Source organism: Macrobrachium rosenbergii, chromosome 13, assembly GCF_040412425.1.
Source record: "Macrobrachium rosenbergii isolate ZJJX-2024 chromosome 13, ASM4041242v1, whole genome shotgun sequence".
In the NCBI taxonomy this organism is placed as follows: domain Eukaryota; kingdom Metazoa; phylum Arthropoda; class Malacostraca; order Decapoda; family Palaemonidae; genus Macrobrachium; species Macrobrachium rosenbergii.
This window is the reverse complement of record NC_089753.1, coordinates 5,127,520-5,144,020: the sequence shown is the minus strand read 5'-3', so window position 1 is coordinate 5,144,020 and position 16,501 is coordinate 5,127,520. Positions and strand designations below refer to the sequence as shown.

At 38.1% G+C, this 16,501-nt stretch overlaps 1 protein-coding gene across 8 annotated transcripts in view; it reads left to right on the top strand.

Annotated features, from left to right (window-relative positions):
- Positions 1–16,501, top strand: part of LOC136844865 (TOG array regulator of axonemal microtubules protein 1) — a 697,822-nt gene that overhangs the window by 560,121 nt on the left and 121,200 nt on the right. For all 8 annotated transcript variants that reach the window (XM_067114114.1, XM_067114112.1, XM_067114115.1 and 5 more), the window contains one exon: positions 1,876–1,985. In XM_067114114.1, the coding sequence (XP_066970215.1) occupies positions 1,876–1,985 (110 nt within the window). The remainder of the gene's footprint in view (positions 1–1,875; positions 1,986–16,501) is intronic.

Sequence of the window (16,501 nt, the reverse complement as noted above, 5' to 3'; positions counted from 1 at the left end):
ATCAAATTTATATATATATATATATATATATATATATATATATATATATAATAATAATATTCCTTGTCATATGTCTAATTCCCTTTGGGAGTAAGTTATTCAAAGTAAATTTGATATTTTGGGGTATTGCAGCTAATTAAATATAAATAGTCACTTGTATGACAAAAGGAATATATATGTATAAATATATATATATATATATATATATATATATATATATATATATATATATATATATAAATATATATATATTTATACACATATATATACACATATATACACATATTTGTCACTTAAGTGACTATTTATATTTAACAAATATTAGCTGCAATACCCATAATATCAAATTTATATAATTATATATATATATATAATATATATATATATATATATATATATATATATATATATATATATATATATATATATATATATATCAGGTGTCCATAAAGTCTCTTTACAATTTGCAAAATATATTACAAAAGCAAATGAACAGACAAATATGTGGAAATTATTACAAAACGACTGTAGATATTAAAGTTTTTTCCTTGTTTAATACACCTCTATATGGGCACCATTAGTTGTATGAAGCACATCAAGATGGTACTCGATTTCCTGCCATGTTCGCTGTAGTATAGCCTCATCAATGGTGGTAATACCATGACCCTATAGAAAGAAGTCCAGGGGACTGATATCTAGTGAACGAGGTGGCCAGGGTATTAGGCCATCCCTTCCTATTCACCAGTTTGGAAACGCTTGATTTAGGAACCCGTGAACATGCAGTCCCCAATGTGGTGGTGCACCATCTTGCTGGAAAATGATGGTTGGTTGAAAATCATCTAGTTGTGGTGCCACACATATTCACTCAAAAGGTCAAGGTAAACATCCACAGTAATTGATGTCTTTTTAGAGAAAAATGGACCAATGTTTCAATTCCACATGATCCTGCACCACACTTTCACCTTTGGACTCTCTCAGTAAAGTTTCCTAGTAACATGGGGATGTTCTGATCCCTAGATTCTCACATGATGTATGTTCAGTTTCCCTGAAACATGAAAGGGTGCCTCATCACTGAAACAAACTTGGTTGAGGAACGTTTCATCTCAGAAATTCATTTCAGCATGTTGATTGCAAACTCTTTTCGTCTTGGTTTATCATTTGGCTCAAGTGCCTGTATGAGTTGCGTTTTGTAAGCGTACAATTGCAAGTTCTTGTGTAGGACTTAGTGCACTGTTGAACATGATAGCTGTAAGTGTCTGGCAGCAGTACGGATGGACTCTGTAGGAGAATGATCAAAGGGTTGTCTTACACAATCGATGTTTTCCTCAGAAGTTCTTTGTCATCCACTCCTCCCTTCACTAACACAGTCCCTGTCTCCATAAATTTCTTGTGCCATGCATGAATTGACGGACATAAGGTGGATCTCTTCCATACTTAGTTCTGTAGTTTCGCTGAGTCTGCGCATCCGATTTTGTTTCAGTAAACCATGGCACACATCGTACCTTATCTTGAGGAGTAGCCATTTTTCAGGGGTTCATTTAACAGTACCTCTTTCATCAACATGGTACCTAAAATACACAAATGCAATGTGATTGAAAACTTAAAACTGCTGAGTACATAGAACAAATCTTATTAAGATCTCTCATCAATGGCTTTTGCATACTATTTTTTAAATTGTAAAGAGACCTTAGGGACACCCTGTATGTATATATATATATATATATATATATATATATATATATATATATATATATATATATATATATATATATATATAGAGAGAGAGAGAGAGAGAGAGAGAGAGAGAGAGAGAGAGAGAGAGAGAGAGCATATTTGTATGTCGTATAATTAATAATTTTCTTTTCCTCTTTCCAGACGGTCTTCTTACGACCATGCGGGACGCAAGGCTGACTTGACCTCGCCCTCCACCCATTCTCTTCCTAATGAAATCCTCAGACCCAATGGCTTTGGGGTCGTCGGCAAAAGTAAGCAAGAATCGAGATAGAGAATTGTTGGTTACTCTGGTTCCTGCTTGACACGTAGGATAGTGATAATTTTATTATAATAATGTCATGATTGTTTAGTTCTTCAAAGTGGTACCGTTGTTATCATTAATTTGCCATGAAATAGTTACCGTTATTGTTATTTGGATTCTTTTCAGTAATGAAATTGTTTATAGTGTTAAGGAGTGTAAATTCTATTATTATTAGTTCAATATAGATTTATATTTAATTTGAGGTGACGTGTGAATTTTAATTATGCCAGGTGGTCCTAAATACAATGCTTGTAGTTTTAGTGTGCAATGTACTGCGTTAGTTTTAGTAAGCTATTTAAATCTGGGGGAGGTTTCCAGTATCGCCAAAAATGACCATGATACAAAAGAAGGTCGTAACGATAATCTGATAACAAAACTCCTTTTTGGACTTGCTGTTGGACAGCAGGGCCTTGAGAAGTTAGCACCGGATTGGATTACCCGTAGACTAACCTCCCGTTAACGCCGGTGCAATTTACAGAAGAAAACTAAATGTATGAATAAACGTTTGTGTATATGTATATGTATATGTATATATATATATATATATATATATATATATATATATATATATATATATATATATATATATATATATATATGTGTGTGTGTGTGTGTGTGTGTCCATAATATGTATTTTATATGTTTGTGAACATTTTATTGTGACTTTAAACAATAATGAAATTTTATACCTATATAAGTACAACATAAATTGAATGATTCAGATAGCTGTTAATTGAGATTAAGTGCGTCGGTTCAAAGCATAAAATTACGAATGAATATACTTTCACACCAGTTTGCAGACACGCATTACCCACCCCTAGTAAAAAAGATTCGTGTCTCAGCTCTGAAATATCGAGCTTGACTGAAACTTCCAAGAATCCATAACTCTGGAGTATAATGGCGCTTGAAAGCTTAGGCTATTGAATGATACTCACATTCTAGCATCTTCAACTTGCTTTGCCTTGAACCAATATTTTTCTTTTTAAAGGAGATTTTGAAGTTAATTATTACACTCTTCAACACTTAAAAATAAATTGTAAAGTGAATTTAATACTATAAACAATCGGTCGTAGGCTAAAGTTGACGTAACCAATAGTCGTTGCTACAATAAAGTCCAGAGTAATGAAGCCGAAATCTCATTTTGTTTGTGGATGACTTGCGTTTACTTGTTATATTATGTGTGCTTCCCTCTCATTTTGGCATCTTTTCTGAAGAAGCTTGTTTAACGTGCTGAGCGTTTCGGCTTGTTCCTTGAGCATTTGCGCGTGTTGTGGCAAATAACATTAGGAAAAAGAATGAATCTTTGGGATAACACTTCCATTTCCTCTCGTTTTTTGTTAAAACTGTCCAGTTACAGTAATTTATATTTTCTGAGTTCAAAACTTTCCCGATGCCTGCCTCGACAAAATATTCTAATACATACTACGAATTTCGTCTGGAATGTAGCCGTTCACATCATTGCAACGATTTTCATATGGAACGCAGGCGTTCACATCGTTTCTACGATTTTCATCTAGAATGCAGGCGTTCACATCGTTACTACGATTTTCATCTAGAATGATGTGAATGCCTTCATTCTAGATGAAAATCGTAGCAACGATGTGAACGCTCACATCATTGCTACAGTTTTCATCTGGAATGCAGGCATTCACATCGTTACTACGATATTCATCTGGAATACAGACGTTTACATCGTTGTTACGATTTTCAGCGGGAAGCAGGCATTCACATCTGTGCTACGATTTTGATATGGAATGCAGGCGTTCACATCGTTGCTACGATTTTCATCTAGAATGCAGGCATTCACATCGTTGCAACGATTTTCATCCAGAATGTAAGCATTCACATCGTTGCTACGATTTTCATCTGGAATGCAGGCGTTCACAGCGTTGCTACGATTTTCATCTAGATTGTAGGCGTTCATATCGTTCCTACGATTTTCATCTAAGAATGCAGGCTTTCACATCGTTCCTACATATTTTCATCTAGAGTACAGGCGTTCTTATCGTTGCTACAGTTTTCATCTGAAATGCAGGCGTTCACATCTTTGCTACGATTTTCCTCCAGAATGCAGGCATTCACATCGTCGCTACGATTCTCATCTAGAATACAGGTTTGCACATCGTTGCCACGATTTTCATCTGGAATGCAGGCGTTCACAGCGTTGCTACGATTTTCATCTAGAATACAGGTTTTCACATCGTTGCCACGATTTTCATTGGGAATGCAGGCGTTCACAGTGTTGCTACGATTTTCATCTAGAATACAGGTTTTCACATCGTTGCCACGATTTTCATCTGGAATGCAGGCGTTCACAGTGTTGCTACGATTTTCATCTAGAATGCAGGCTTTCACAGCGTTGCTACGATTTTCATCTAGAATGGAGGCATTCACATCGTTGCTATGATTTTCATCTGGAATGCAGGCGATCACAGGGTTGCTACGATTTTCATCTGGAATGCAGGCGTTCACATCGTTGCAAAGATTTTCATCTGGAAAGCAGGCGTTCACATCGTTGCTACGATTTTCATCTGGAATGCAAGCGTTCACAGCGCTGCTATGATTTTCATCTAGAATGTAGGTATTCACATTGTTGCTACGATTTTCATCTAGAATGCAGGCGTTCACATCGTTGCTACGATTTTCATCTGGAATGCAGGCGTTCACAGGGTTGCTACGATTTTCATCTAGAATGCAGGCGTTCACAACATTGCCACGATTTTCATCTTGAATGCAGGCATTCACATCGTTGCTACGATTTTCATCTGGAATGCAGGCGTTCACAGCGCTGCTATGATTTTCATCTAGAATGTAGGTATTCACATCGTTGCTACGATTTTCATCTAGAATGCAGGCGTTCACATCGTTGCTACGATTTTCATCTGGAATGCAGGCGTTCACAGGGTTGCTACGATTTTCATCTAGAATGCAGGCGTTCACAAGGTTGCCACGATTTTCATCTTGAATGCAGGCATTCACATCGTTGCTACGATTTTCATCTGGAATGCAGGCGTTCACAGCGTTTCTCTGATTTTCATCTAGAATGCAGGCGTTCACATCGTTGCTACGATTTTCATCTAGAGTGTAGGCGTTCATATCGTTGCTATGATTTCATCTAAGAATGCAGGCTTTCACAACGTTGCTTCAATTTTCATCTAAAATGCAGGTGTTCACATCTTTGCTACGATTTTCCTCCAGAATGCAGGCATTCACATCGTTGCGACGATTTTCATCTAGAATACAGGTGTTCACATCGTTGCCACGATTTTCATCTGGAATGCAGGCGTTCACAGCGTTGCTACGATTTTCATCTAGAATACAGGATTTTCATATCATTGCCACAATTTTCATCTGGAATGCAGGCGTTCACAGCGTTGCTACGATTTTCATCTAGAATGCAGGCATTCACATCGTTGCTACAGTTTTCATCTAGAGGTCAGGCGTTCACATCGTTGCTACGATTTTCATCTAAGAATGCAGTCTTTCACATCGTTGCTACGATTTTCATCTGGGATGATGGCATCCACATCAATGCTACAATTTCCATCCTGAATACAGGCAATCACATCGTTCCTATGATTTTCATCTGCAATGATGGCATTCACATCATTGCTACAATTTTCATCTGGAATGCAGGCATTCACATCGTTGCTACAATTTTCATCTGCAATGAAGGCATTCACATCGTTGCTACGATTTTCATCTGGAATGCAGGCTTTACATCATTGTGGCGATTGTCATCTAGAATGCAGGCATTCACATCGTTGCTACGATTTTCATCTAGAATGCAGGCATTCACATCATTGCTATAATTTTCATCTTGCATGCCGGCATTCACATCGTTGCTACGATTTTCATCTTGAATGCAGGCGTTCACATCGTTGCTACGATTTTCATCTGAAATACAGGCGTTCACATAGTTGCCACAATTTTCTCCTGAGATGAAGGCATTCACATCGTTGCTACGATTTTAATCTGGAATGCGGGCGTTCACATCATTGCTGCAATTTTCATCTGAAATGCAGGCATTCACATCGTTACCGCAATTTTCCTCTGGAATGCAAGCATACTCTTCATTGCTTCGATTTTCATCTAGAATACAGGCATTCACGTCATTGCTATAATTTTCATCTTGAATGCAGGCATTCACATCGTTGCTACGATTTTCATATGGAATGCAGGCGTTTACATCATTGCTACAATTTGCATCTGGAATGCAGGCATTCACATCATTGTTGTAATTTTCATCTGGAATGCAGGCATACACATCATTGCTATGATTTTCATCTGGAATGCAGGTGTTTACATCATTGCTACAATTTGCACCTGGAATGCAGGCATTCACATCGTTGCTACAATTTTCATCTGGAATACAGGCATTCACGTCGTTGCTACGATTTTAATCTGGAATACAGGCATTTATATCGTTGCTACGATTTTCATCTGGAATACAGGCATTTACATCGTTGCTACGATTTTCATCTGGAATACAGGCATTTACATCATTGCTACGATTTTCATCTGGAATGCAGGCATTTACATCTTTGCTACGATTTTCATCTAGAATGCAGGCATTCACACCTTTGCTACGATTTTCATCTAGAATGCAGGCATTCACATCGTTGCTACTATTTTCATCTTTAATGCAGGCATTTACATCTTTGCTACGATTTTCGTATGGTATATAGGCATTCACATCGTTGCTAACGTTGCTACAATTTGCATCTGGAATGCAGGCATTCACATCATTGCTGCAATTTTCATCAGGAATGCAGGCATATACATGTTTGCTACAATTTTAATTTGGAATGCAGGCATTCACATTTGTGCTACAATTTTCATCTAGAATGCAAGCATTCACATCATTGTTACAATTTTCAACTTGAATGCAGGCGTTCACATCGTTGTTACGATTTTCATCTGTAATGCTGGCGTTCACATAGTTGCCACGATTTTCTTCTGGAATGAAGGCATTCACATCGTTGCTACGATTTTATCTGGAATGCAGGCGTTCACAGCATTGCTACAATTTGCATCTGGAATGCAGGCATTAAGATAATTGCTGCAATTTTCATCTGGAATGCGGACATTCACATCGTTGCTGCAATTTTCCTCCGGAATGCAGGCATACACGTCATTGCTACGATTTTCATCTGTAATGCAGGCATTTACATCTTTGCTACGATTTTCATCTGAAATGCTGGCATTTACATCTTTGCTACAATTTTCATCTGGAATGCAGGCATTCACATCGTTGCTACGATTTTCATCTGGAATGCAGGCATTCACATCGTTGCTACGATTTTCATCTGGAATACAGACATACACATCATTGCTACAATTTTCATCTGGAATGCAGGCATTCACTTCGTTGCTACAATATTCATCTGGAATGCAGGCATTCACATCGTTGCTACAATATTTATCTTGAATGCAGGTATTCACATCGTTGTTACAATTTTCTTCTGGAATGCAGGCAATCAAATCGTTGCTACAATTTTCATCTAGAATACAGGCGTTCACATCATTGCTACAATATTCTTGTAGAATGCAGGCATTCACATCATTGCTACAATTTTCATCTGGAATGCAGCCATTCATATCGTTCTGACAATTTTCATCTTGAATGTGGGTGTTCTCATTGTTACCACAATTGTCATCTGGAATGCTTTCATTCACATCGTTATTACAATTTTCGTCTAGAATGAAGGCGTTCACATCGTTGCTACAATTTTTATCTGGAATGCAGCCATTCACATCGTTGCTACAATTTTCATCTGGAATGCAGGCATTCACCTCGTTGTTACAATTTTCATCTGGAATGCAGGCATTCACATCGTTGCTATAATTTTCATCTGGAATACAGGCATTCACATCGTTGCTACAATTTTCATCTGGAATGCAGGCATTCACATCATTGATAGAATTTTCATCTGGAATACAGGCATTCACATCGGTGCTACAATTTTCATGTGGAATGCAGCCATTCACATTGTTGCTACAATTTTCATCTGGAATGCAGGCATTCACATTGTTGCTACAATTTTCATCTGGAATGAAGGCATTCACTTCGTTGCTACAGTTTTCATCTGGAATGCAGGCATTCACATCGTTGCTACAACTTTCATCTAGAATGCAGACATTCACATAGTTGTTACAATTTTCATCTGGAATGAAGGCATTCACATCGTTATTACAATTTTCATGTGGAATGCAGGCATTCACATCGTTGCTACAATTTTAATCTAGAACCCAGGCGTTCACATCGTTGCTACAATATTCATATGGAATGCAGACATTCACATCTTTGCAACAATTTTCATCTAGAATGTGGGCATTCTCATTGTTACCACAATTGTCATCTGGAATGCAGGCATTCACACCATTGCTACAATATTCATCTGGAATGCAGGCATCCACACCGTGGCTACAATTTTCATCTTGAATGCAGGCGTTCACATCGTTGCTACAATATTCATCTGGAATGCAGGTATTCACATTGTTACTACAATTTTCATCTAGATTGCGGGCATTCACATCGTTGCTACAATTTTCATCCAGAATGCAGGCGTTCACATCGTTGCTACAATTTTCATGTGGAATGCAGGCGTTCACATCGTTGCTACAATTTTTATCTGGAATACATGCATTCACATCGTTGCTGCAATTTTCATCTGGAATGTAGCCATTCACATTATTGCCACAATTTTCATCTGGAATGCAGCTGTTTACATCGTTGTTACAATTTTCATCTGGAATGCAGGCATTCACATCGTTGCTACAATTTTCATCTGGAATGAAGGCATTCATATCATTGCTACAGTTTTCATCTAGAATGCAGGCATTTACTTCGTTGCTACAATTTTCATCTGGAATGAAGGCATTCACATTGTTGCTGCAATTTTCCTCTAGAATGCAGGCATACACGTCATTGCTACGATTTTCAGCTGTAATGCAGGCATTTACATCTTTGCTACGATTTTCATCTGGAATGCAGGCATTTACATCTTTGCTACAATTTTCATCTGGAATGCAGGCATTCACATCGTTGCTACGATTTTCATCTGGAATGCAAGCATTCACATCTTTGCTACGATTTTCATTTGAATGCAGGCATTCACATCGTTGCTACGATTTTCATCTGGAATGCAGGCATTCACATCGTTGCTACCATTTTCATCTGGAATACAGGCATACACATCATTGCTACAATTTTCATCTGGAATGCAGGCATTCACTTCGTTGCTACAATATTCATCTGGAATGCAGGCATTCACATCGTTGCTACAATATTTATCTTGAATGCAGGCATTCACATCGTTGTTACAATTTTCTTCTGGAATGCAGGCATTCAAATCGTTGCTACAATTTTCATCTAGAATACAGGCGTTCACATCATTGCTACAATATTCTTGTGGACTGCAGGCATTCACATCATTGCTACAATTTTCATCTGGAATGCAGGCATTCATATCGTTCTGACAATTTTCATCTTGAATGTGGGTGTTCTCATTGTTACCACAATTGTCATCTGGAATGCTTTCATTCACATCGTTGCTACAATTTTCGTCTAGAATGAAGGCGTTCACATCGTTGCTACAATTTTTATCGGGAATGCAGCCATTCACATCATTGCTACAATTTTCATCTGGAATGCAGGCATTCACCTCGTTGTTATAATTTTCATCTGAATGCAGGCATTCACATCGTTGCTATAATTTTCATCTGGAATACAGGCATTCACATCGTTGCTACAATTTTCATCTGGAATGCAGGCATTCACATCATTGATAGAATTTTCATCTGGAATACAGGCATTCACATTGGTGCTACAATTTTCATCTGGAATGAAGGCATTCACATCGTTATTACAATTTTCAACTGGAATGCAGGCATTCACATCGTTGCTACAGCTTTCATCTAGAATACAGGCATTCACATAGTTGTTACAATTTTCATCTGGAATGCAGGCATTCACATCGTTATTACAATTTTCATGTGGAATGCAGGCATTCGCATCGTTGCTAAAATTTTAATCTAGGATACGGGCGTTCACATCATTGCTACAATATTCATCCGGAATGCAGGTATTCACATCGTTTCTACAATTTCCGTCTAGAATGCAGGCGTTCACATCGTTGCTACAATTTTCATCTGGAATGCAGCCATTCACATCGTTGCTACAATTTTCATCTGGAATGCAGCCATTCACATCATTGCTACAATTTTCTTCTGGAATGCAGGCATTCACCTCGTTGCTATAATTTTCTTCTGGAATACAGGCATTCACATCATTGCTACAATTTTCATCTGGAATACAGGCATTCATATCATTGCTACAATTTTCATCTGGAATACAGGCATTCACACCGTTGCTACAATATTCGTCTGGAATACAGGCATTCACATCAGTGCTACAATTTTCATGTGGAAAGCAGACATTCACATCGTTTCTACAATTTTCATGTGGAATGCAGGCATTCACATTGTTGCTACAATTTTCATCTGGAATGCAGGCATTCACATCTTTGCTACAATTTCCATCTCAAATACAGGCATTCACATCGCTGCTACAATTTTCATCTGGAATGAAGGCATTCACCTCGTTGCTACAATTTTCATCTGGAATGCAGGCATTCATATCGTTGCTACAATTTTCATCTGGAATGCAGGCAATCACATCGTTGTTACAATTTTCATCTGGAATGAAGGCATTCACATTGTTGTTACAATTTTCATGTGGAATGCAGGCATTCACATCGTTGCTACAATTTTAATCTAGAACCCAGGCGTTCACATCGTTGCTACAATATTCATGTGGAATGCAGGCATTCACATCTTTGCAACAATTTTCATCTAGAATGTGGGCATTCTCATTGTTACCACAATTGTCATCTGGAATGCAGGCATTCACACCATTGCTACAATATTCATCTGGAATGCAGGCGTCCACACCGTTGCTACAATTTTCATCTGGAATGCAGGCGTTCACATCGTTGCTACAATATTCATCTGGAATGCAAGTATTCACATTGTTACTACAATTTTCATCTAGATTGCGGGCATTCACATCGTTGCTACAATTTTCATCCAGAATGCAGGCGTTCACATCATTGCTACAATTTTCATGTGGAATGCAGGCGTTCACATCGTTGCTACAATTTTCATCTGGAATACATGCATTCACATCGTTGCTGCAATTTTCATCTGGAATGTAGCCATTCACATCGTAGCTACAATTTTCATCTAGAATGCAGGCATTCACATTATTGCCACAATTTTCATCTGGAATGCAGGCGTTTACATCGTTGTTACAATTTTCATCTGGAATGCAGCAGGCATTCACTTCGTTGCTACAATTTTCATCTGGAATGAAGGCATTCATATCATTGCTACAGTTTTCATCTAGAATGCAGGCATTCACTTCGTTGCTACAATTTTCATCTGGAATGAAGGCATTCATATCATTGTTACAATTTACATCTAGAATGCAGGCATTCACATTATTGCTATAATTTTCATCTGGAATACAGGCATTCACATCATTGTTACAATTTTCGTCTGGAATGCAGGCATTCACTTCGTTGCTACAATTTTCATCTGGAATGAAGGCATTCACATCGTTGTGACAATTTTCATCTGGAATGCAGGCATTCACATCGTTGCTACAATTTTAATCTAGAATCCAGGCGTCTACATCGTTGCTACAATATTCATGTGGAATGCAGGCATTAACATTTTTGCGACAATTTTCATGTAGAATGTGGGCATTCTCATTGTTACCACAATTGTTATCTGGAATGCAGGCATTCACACTATTGCTACAATATTCATCTGGAATGCAGGCATTCACACCGTTGCTACAATTTTCATCTGGAATGCAGGCGTTCACATCGTTGGCTACAATATTCATCTGGAATCCAGGTATTCACATTGTTACTACAATTTTCGTCTAGATTTCAGGCATTCACATCGCTGCTACAATTTTCATCCAGAATGCAGGCGTTCACATCATTGCTACAATTTTCATCTGGAATGCAGGCGTTCACATCGTTGCTACAATTTTCATCTGGAATACATGCATTCACATCGTTGCTGCAATTTTCATCTGGAATGTAGCCATTCACATCGTTGCTACAATTTTCATCTAGAATGCAGGCATTCACATTATTGCTACACTTTTCATCTGGAATGCAGGCGTTTACATCATTGTTACAATTTTCATCTGGAATGCAGGCATTCACTTCATTGCTACAATTTTCATCTGGAATGAAGGCATTCATATGATTGCTACAATTTTCATCTGGAATTCAGGCATTCACTTCGTTGCTACAATTTTCATCTGGAATGAAGGCATTCATATCATTGTTACAATTTACATCTAGAATGCAGGCATTCAAATCGTTGCTATAATTTTCTTCTGGAATGCAGGCATTCACATCGTTGTTACAATTTTCATCTGGAATGCAGGCATTCACTTCTTTGCTACAATTTTCATCTGGAATGAAGTCATTCATATCATTGCTACAATTTTCATCTGGAATGCAGACATTTACATCGTTGCTACAATTTTCATCTGGAATGAGAGCATTCACATCGTTGTTACAATTTTCATCTAGAATGCAGGCATTCACATCGTTGCTACAATTTTAATGTAGAATCCAGGCGTTCACATCGTTGCTACAATATTCATGTGGAATGCAGGCATTCACATCTTTGAGACAATTTTCATCTAGAATGTGGGCATTCTCATTGTTACCACAATTGTCATCTGGAATGCAGGCATTCATACCATTGCTACAATATTCATCTGGAATGCAGGCATTCACATCGTTGCTACAATATTCATCTGGAATGCAGGTATTCACATTGTTACTACAATTTTCATCTAGATTGCAGGCATTCACATCGTTGCTACAATTTTCATCCAGAATGCAGGCGTTCACATCGTTGCTACAATTTTCATCTAGAATGCAGGCGTTGACATCGTTGCTACAATTTTCATCTGGAATACATGCATTCACATCGTTGCTGCAATTTTCATCCGGAATGTAGCCATTCTCATCATTGCTACAATTTTCATCTGGAATGCAGGCATTTACATCGTTGCTACAATTTTCATCTGGAATGAAGGCATTCATATCATTGTTACAATTTACATCTAGAATGCAGGCATTCAAATCGTTGCTATAATTTTCATCTGGAATGCAGGCATTCACATCGTTGTTACAATTTTCATCTAGAATGCAGGCATTCACTTCGTTGCTACAATTTTCATGTGGAATGCAGGCATTCACTTCGTTGCTACAATTTTCATCTGGAATGCAGGCATTCACTTCGTTGCTACAGTTTTCATCTGGAATGAAGGCATTCATATCATTGTTACAATTTACATCTAGAATGCAGGCAGTCACATCGTTGCTACAATTTTCATCTGGAATGCGGGCACTCACATCGTTGTTACAATTTTCATCTGGAATGCAGGCATTCACATCGTTGCTACAATTTTCATCTGGAATGCAGGCATTCACATCGTTGTTACAATTTTCATCTGGAATGCAGGCATTCACTTCGTTGCTACAATTTTCATCTGGAATGAAGGCATTCATATCATTGCTACAATTTTCATCTGGAATGCAGACATTCACATCACTGCTACAATTTTCATCTGGAATGAAAGCGTTTGCATCATTGCTACAATTTTTATCTGGAATGCAGGCATTCACCTCGTTGCTACCACTTTCATTTAGAATGCAGACGTTCACGTCGTTACTGTGATATTCAACTGGAATATACTCGTTTATATTGTTACTTTGAGTTTTTCATTGGGATGTAAGCACTGAAGTGGTTGCTATAATTTTCCTCTGGAACGAAAACATTTACTTCGTTGTTACTTTGATTTTTTATTGGAATGTAAGCATTCACACTGTTACTATGATCTACATCTGGAATATATGCATTTTTTATTAGTATATACTCGTTTTTTATTGGAATGTAAGTGCTCACATCGTTGCTATGATTTTCGTCTGGAATGCAGGCAGTCACACCATTGCTATAATTTTCGTCTGGAATGCAGGCATTTACATCATTATTATTATTTTTTTGTTGGGAGGGGGGAATGTGAGCGTTCACATTGACATTGTGCCTATGATTTTAGTCTGGAATGCAGGCATTCACATCATTGATACAGTTTTCACCTGGAATGCCGACGTTCACATCGTTACTATGATCTTCATCTGGAATATGGGGATTCACATTGTTGCTACGATTTTCGTCTGGAATGCAGGTGTCCACATTGTTGCTACAATTTTTGTCTGGATTGTAGGTGTTCATATCATTGCTGTGATTTTCGTCTGGAATGCAGGTGTTCAGAATGTTGCCACGATTTTTGTCTGGAGTGCAGGTGTTTGCATCATTGCTACGATTTTCATCTGGAATATAGACGTTCACATTGTTGCTACAGTTTTTTGTCTGGAATGCAGGTATTCACATCATTCCTGTGGTATTCGTCTGGAATGCAGGTGTTCACATTGTTGCTACAATTTTGTCTGGAATGCAGGTGTTCTTATCATTGCTGCTATTTTTGTCTGGAATGCAGGTGTTTGCTGCTATTTTTGTCTGGAATGCAGGTGTTCACATCATTGCTACAATTTTCATCTGGAACATAGGCGTTTGCATTGTTTCTACAGTTTTTGTTTGCAATGCAGGTGTTCACATCGTTGCTGTGATTTGCTTCTGGAATGCAGGTGTTCACATTGTTGCTACTATTTTTGTCTGGAGTACAGGTGTTCATATGATTGCTGTGATTTTTGTCTGCAATGTAGGTGTTGATAATTTTGCTACAATTTTTGTCTGGAATGTGTGTGTTCATATAGCTGCTACAATTTACATCCGGATTATAGGCATTCACATTGTTGCTACAATTTTTGTCTGGATTGCAGGTGTTCACATCATTGCTGTGATTTTCATCTGGAATGCAGGTGTTTATATTGTTGCCAAGATTTTTGTCTGGAATGCAGGTGTTCACATCGTTGCTATGATTTTCATCTGGAAAATAGGCGTTCACATTGCTGCTACGATTTTTGCCTGGAATGCTGGTGTTCACATTGTTGCTGTGATTTTATTCTGAAATGCAGGTGTTCACATTGTTGATACAATATTCGATTTGAATGCAGGCGTTCACGTCGTTGCTACGAGTTTTGTCTGGAACGCAGGTGTTCACATCGTTGCTATGTTTTTCATCTGGAATATACGCATTCACATTGTTGCTATGATTTTTTTCTGGAATATAGGTGTTCATATCGGTGCAGTGTTTTTCGTCTGGAATGCAGGTGTTCACTTTGTTGCTACCATTTTTATCTGGAAAGTAGGTGTTCACTTCATTGCTAGGATTTTCATCTGGAATACAGGTGTTCACATTGTTACTACGATTTTTGTATTCACATCGTTGCTGTGATTTTCATTTTTAATGCAGCTGTTCACATCGTTGCTGTGATTTTCATCTTTAATGCAGCTGTTCACATCGTTGCTGTGATTTTCATCTTTAATGCAGCTGTTCACATCGTTGCTGTGATTTTCATCTTTAATGCAGCTGTTCACATCGTTGCTGTGATTTTCATTTTTAATGCAGCTGTTCACATCGTTGCTGTGATTTTCATCTGTAATACAGCTGTTCACATCGTTGCTGTGATTTTTATCCGGAATCCAGGTGTTCACATGTTGCCACGATTTTTGTCTGGAATGGAGGTGTTCATATCGTTAATGCGATTATCATCTGGAATATAGGCGTTTGCATTGTTCCTACGATTTTTGTCCGGAATGCAGGTGTTCACATTGTTGCTATAATTCTTGTCTGGAATGCAAGTGTTCACATTGTTGCAACGATTTTAATCTGGAATATAGGCGTTCACATTATTGCTACGATTGTTGTCTGGAATGCATGTGTTCACATCATTGCTACGATTTCCATCTGAAATGCAGACATTCACACTGTTACTACGATTTTTGTCTGGAATGCAGATATTCTCATGGTTGATGTGATTTTCGTCTGGAATGCAGGCGTTAACATTGTTGATACAATATTCGATTTGAATGCAGGCGTTCACGTCGTTGCTACGATTTTTGTCTGGAATGCAGGCATTCACATGCGAGTTTCATCTGGAATGCAGGGGTTTACATTACTGTTATGATTTTCGTCTGGAATGCTGGCGTTCACATCATTGCTGGGCTTTTCGTCTGGAATGCAGACGTTCACATCATTGCTGGGATTTTCGTCTGGAATGCAGACGTTCACATCATTGCTGGGATTTTCGTCTGGAATGGAGACGTTCACATCATTGCTGGGATTTTCGTCTGGAATGCAGGAGTTCACATCGGTGGTGCGACTTTAGCTAGACTTCAGGCATTCACATCGTTGCTGCGATTTTCCTCTGGAATTCAGGCGTTCACATCGTTGCTGCGATATTC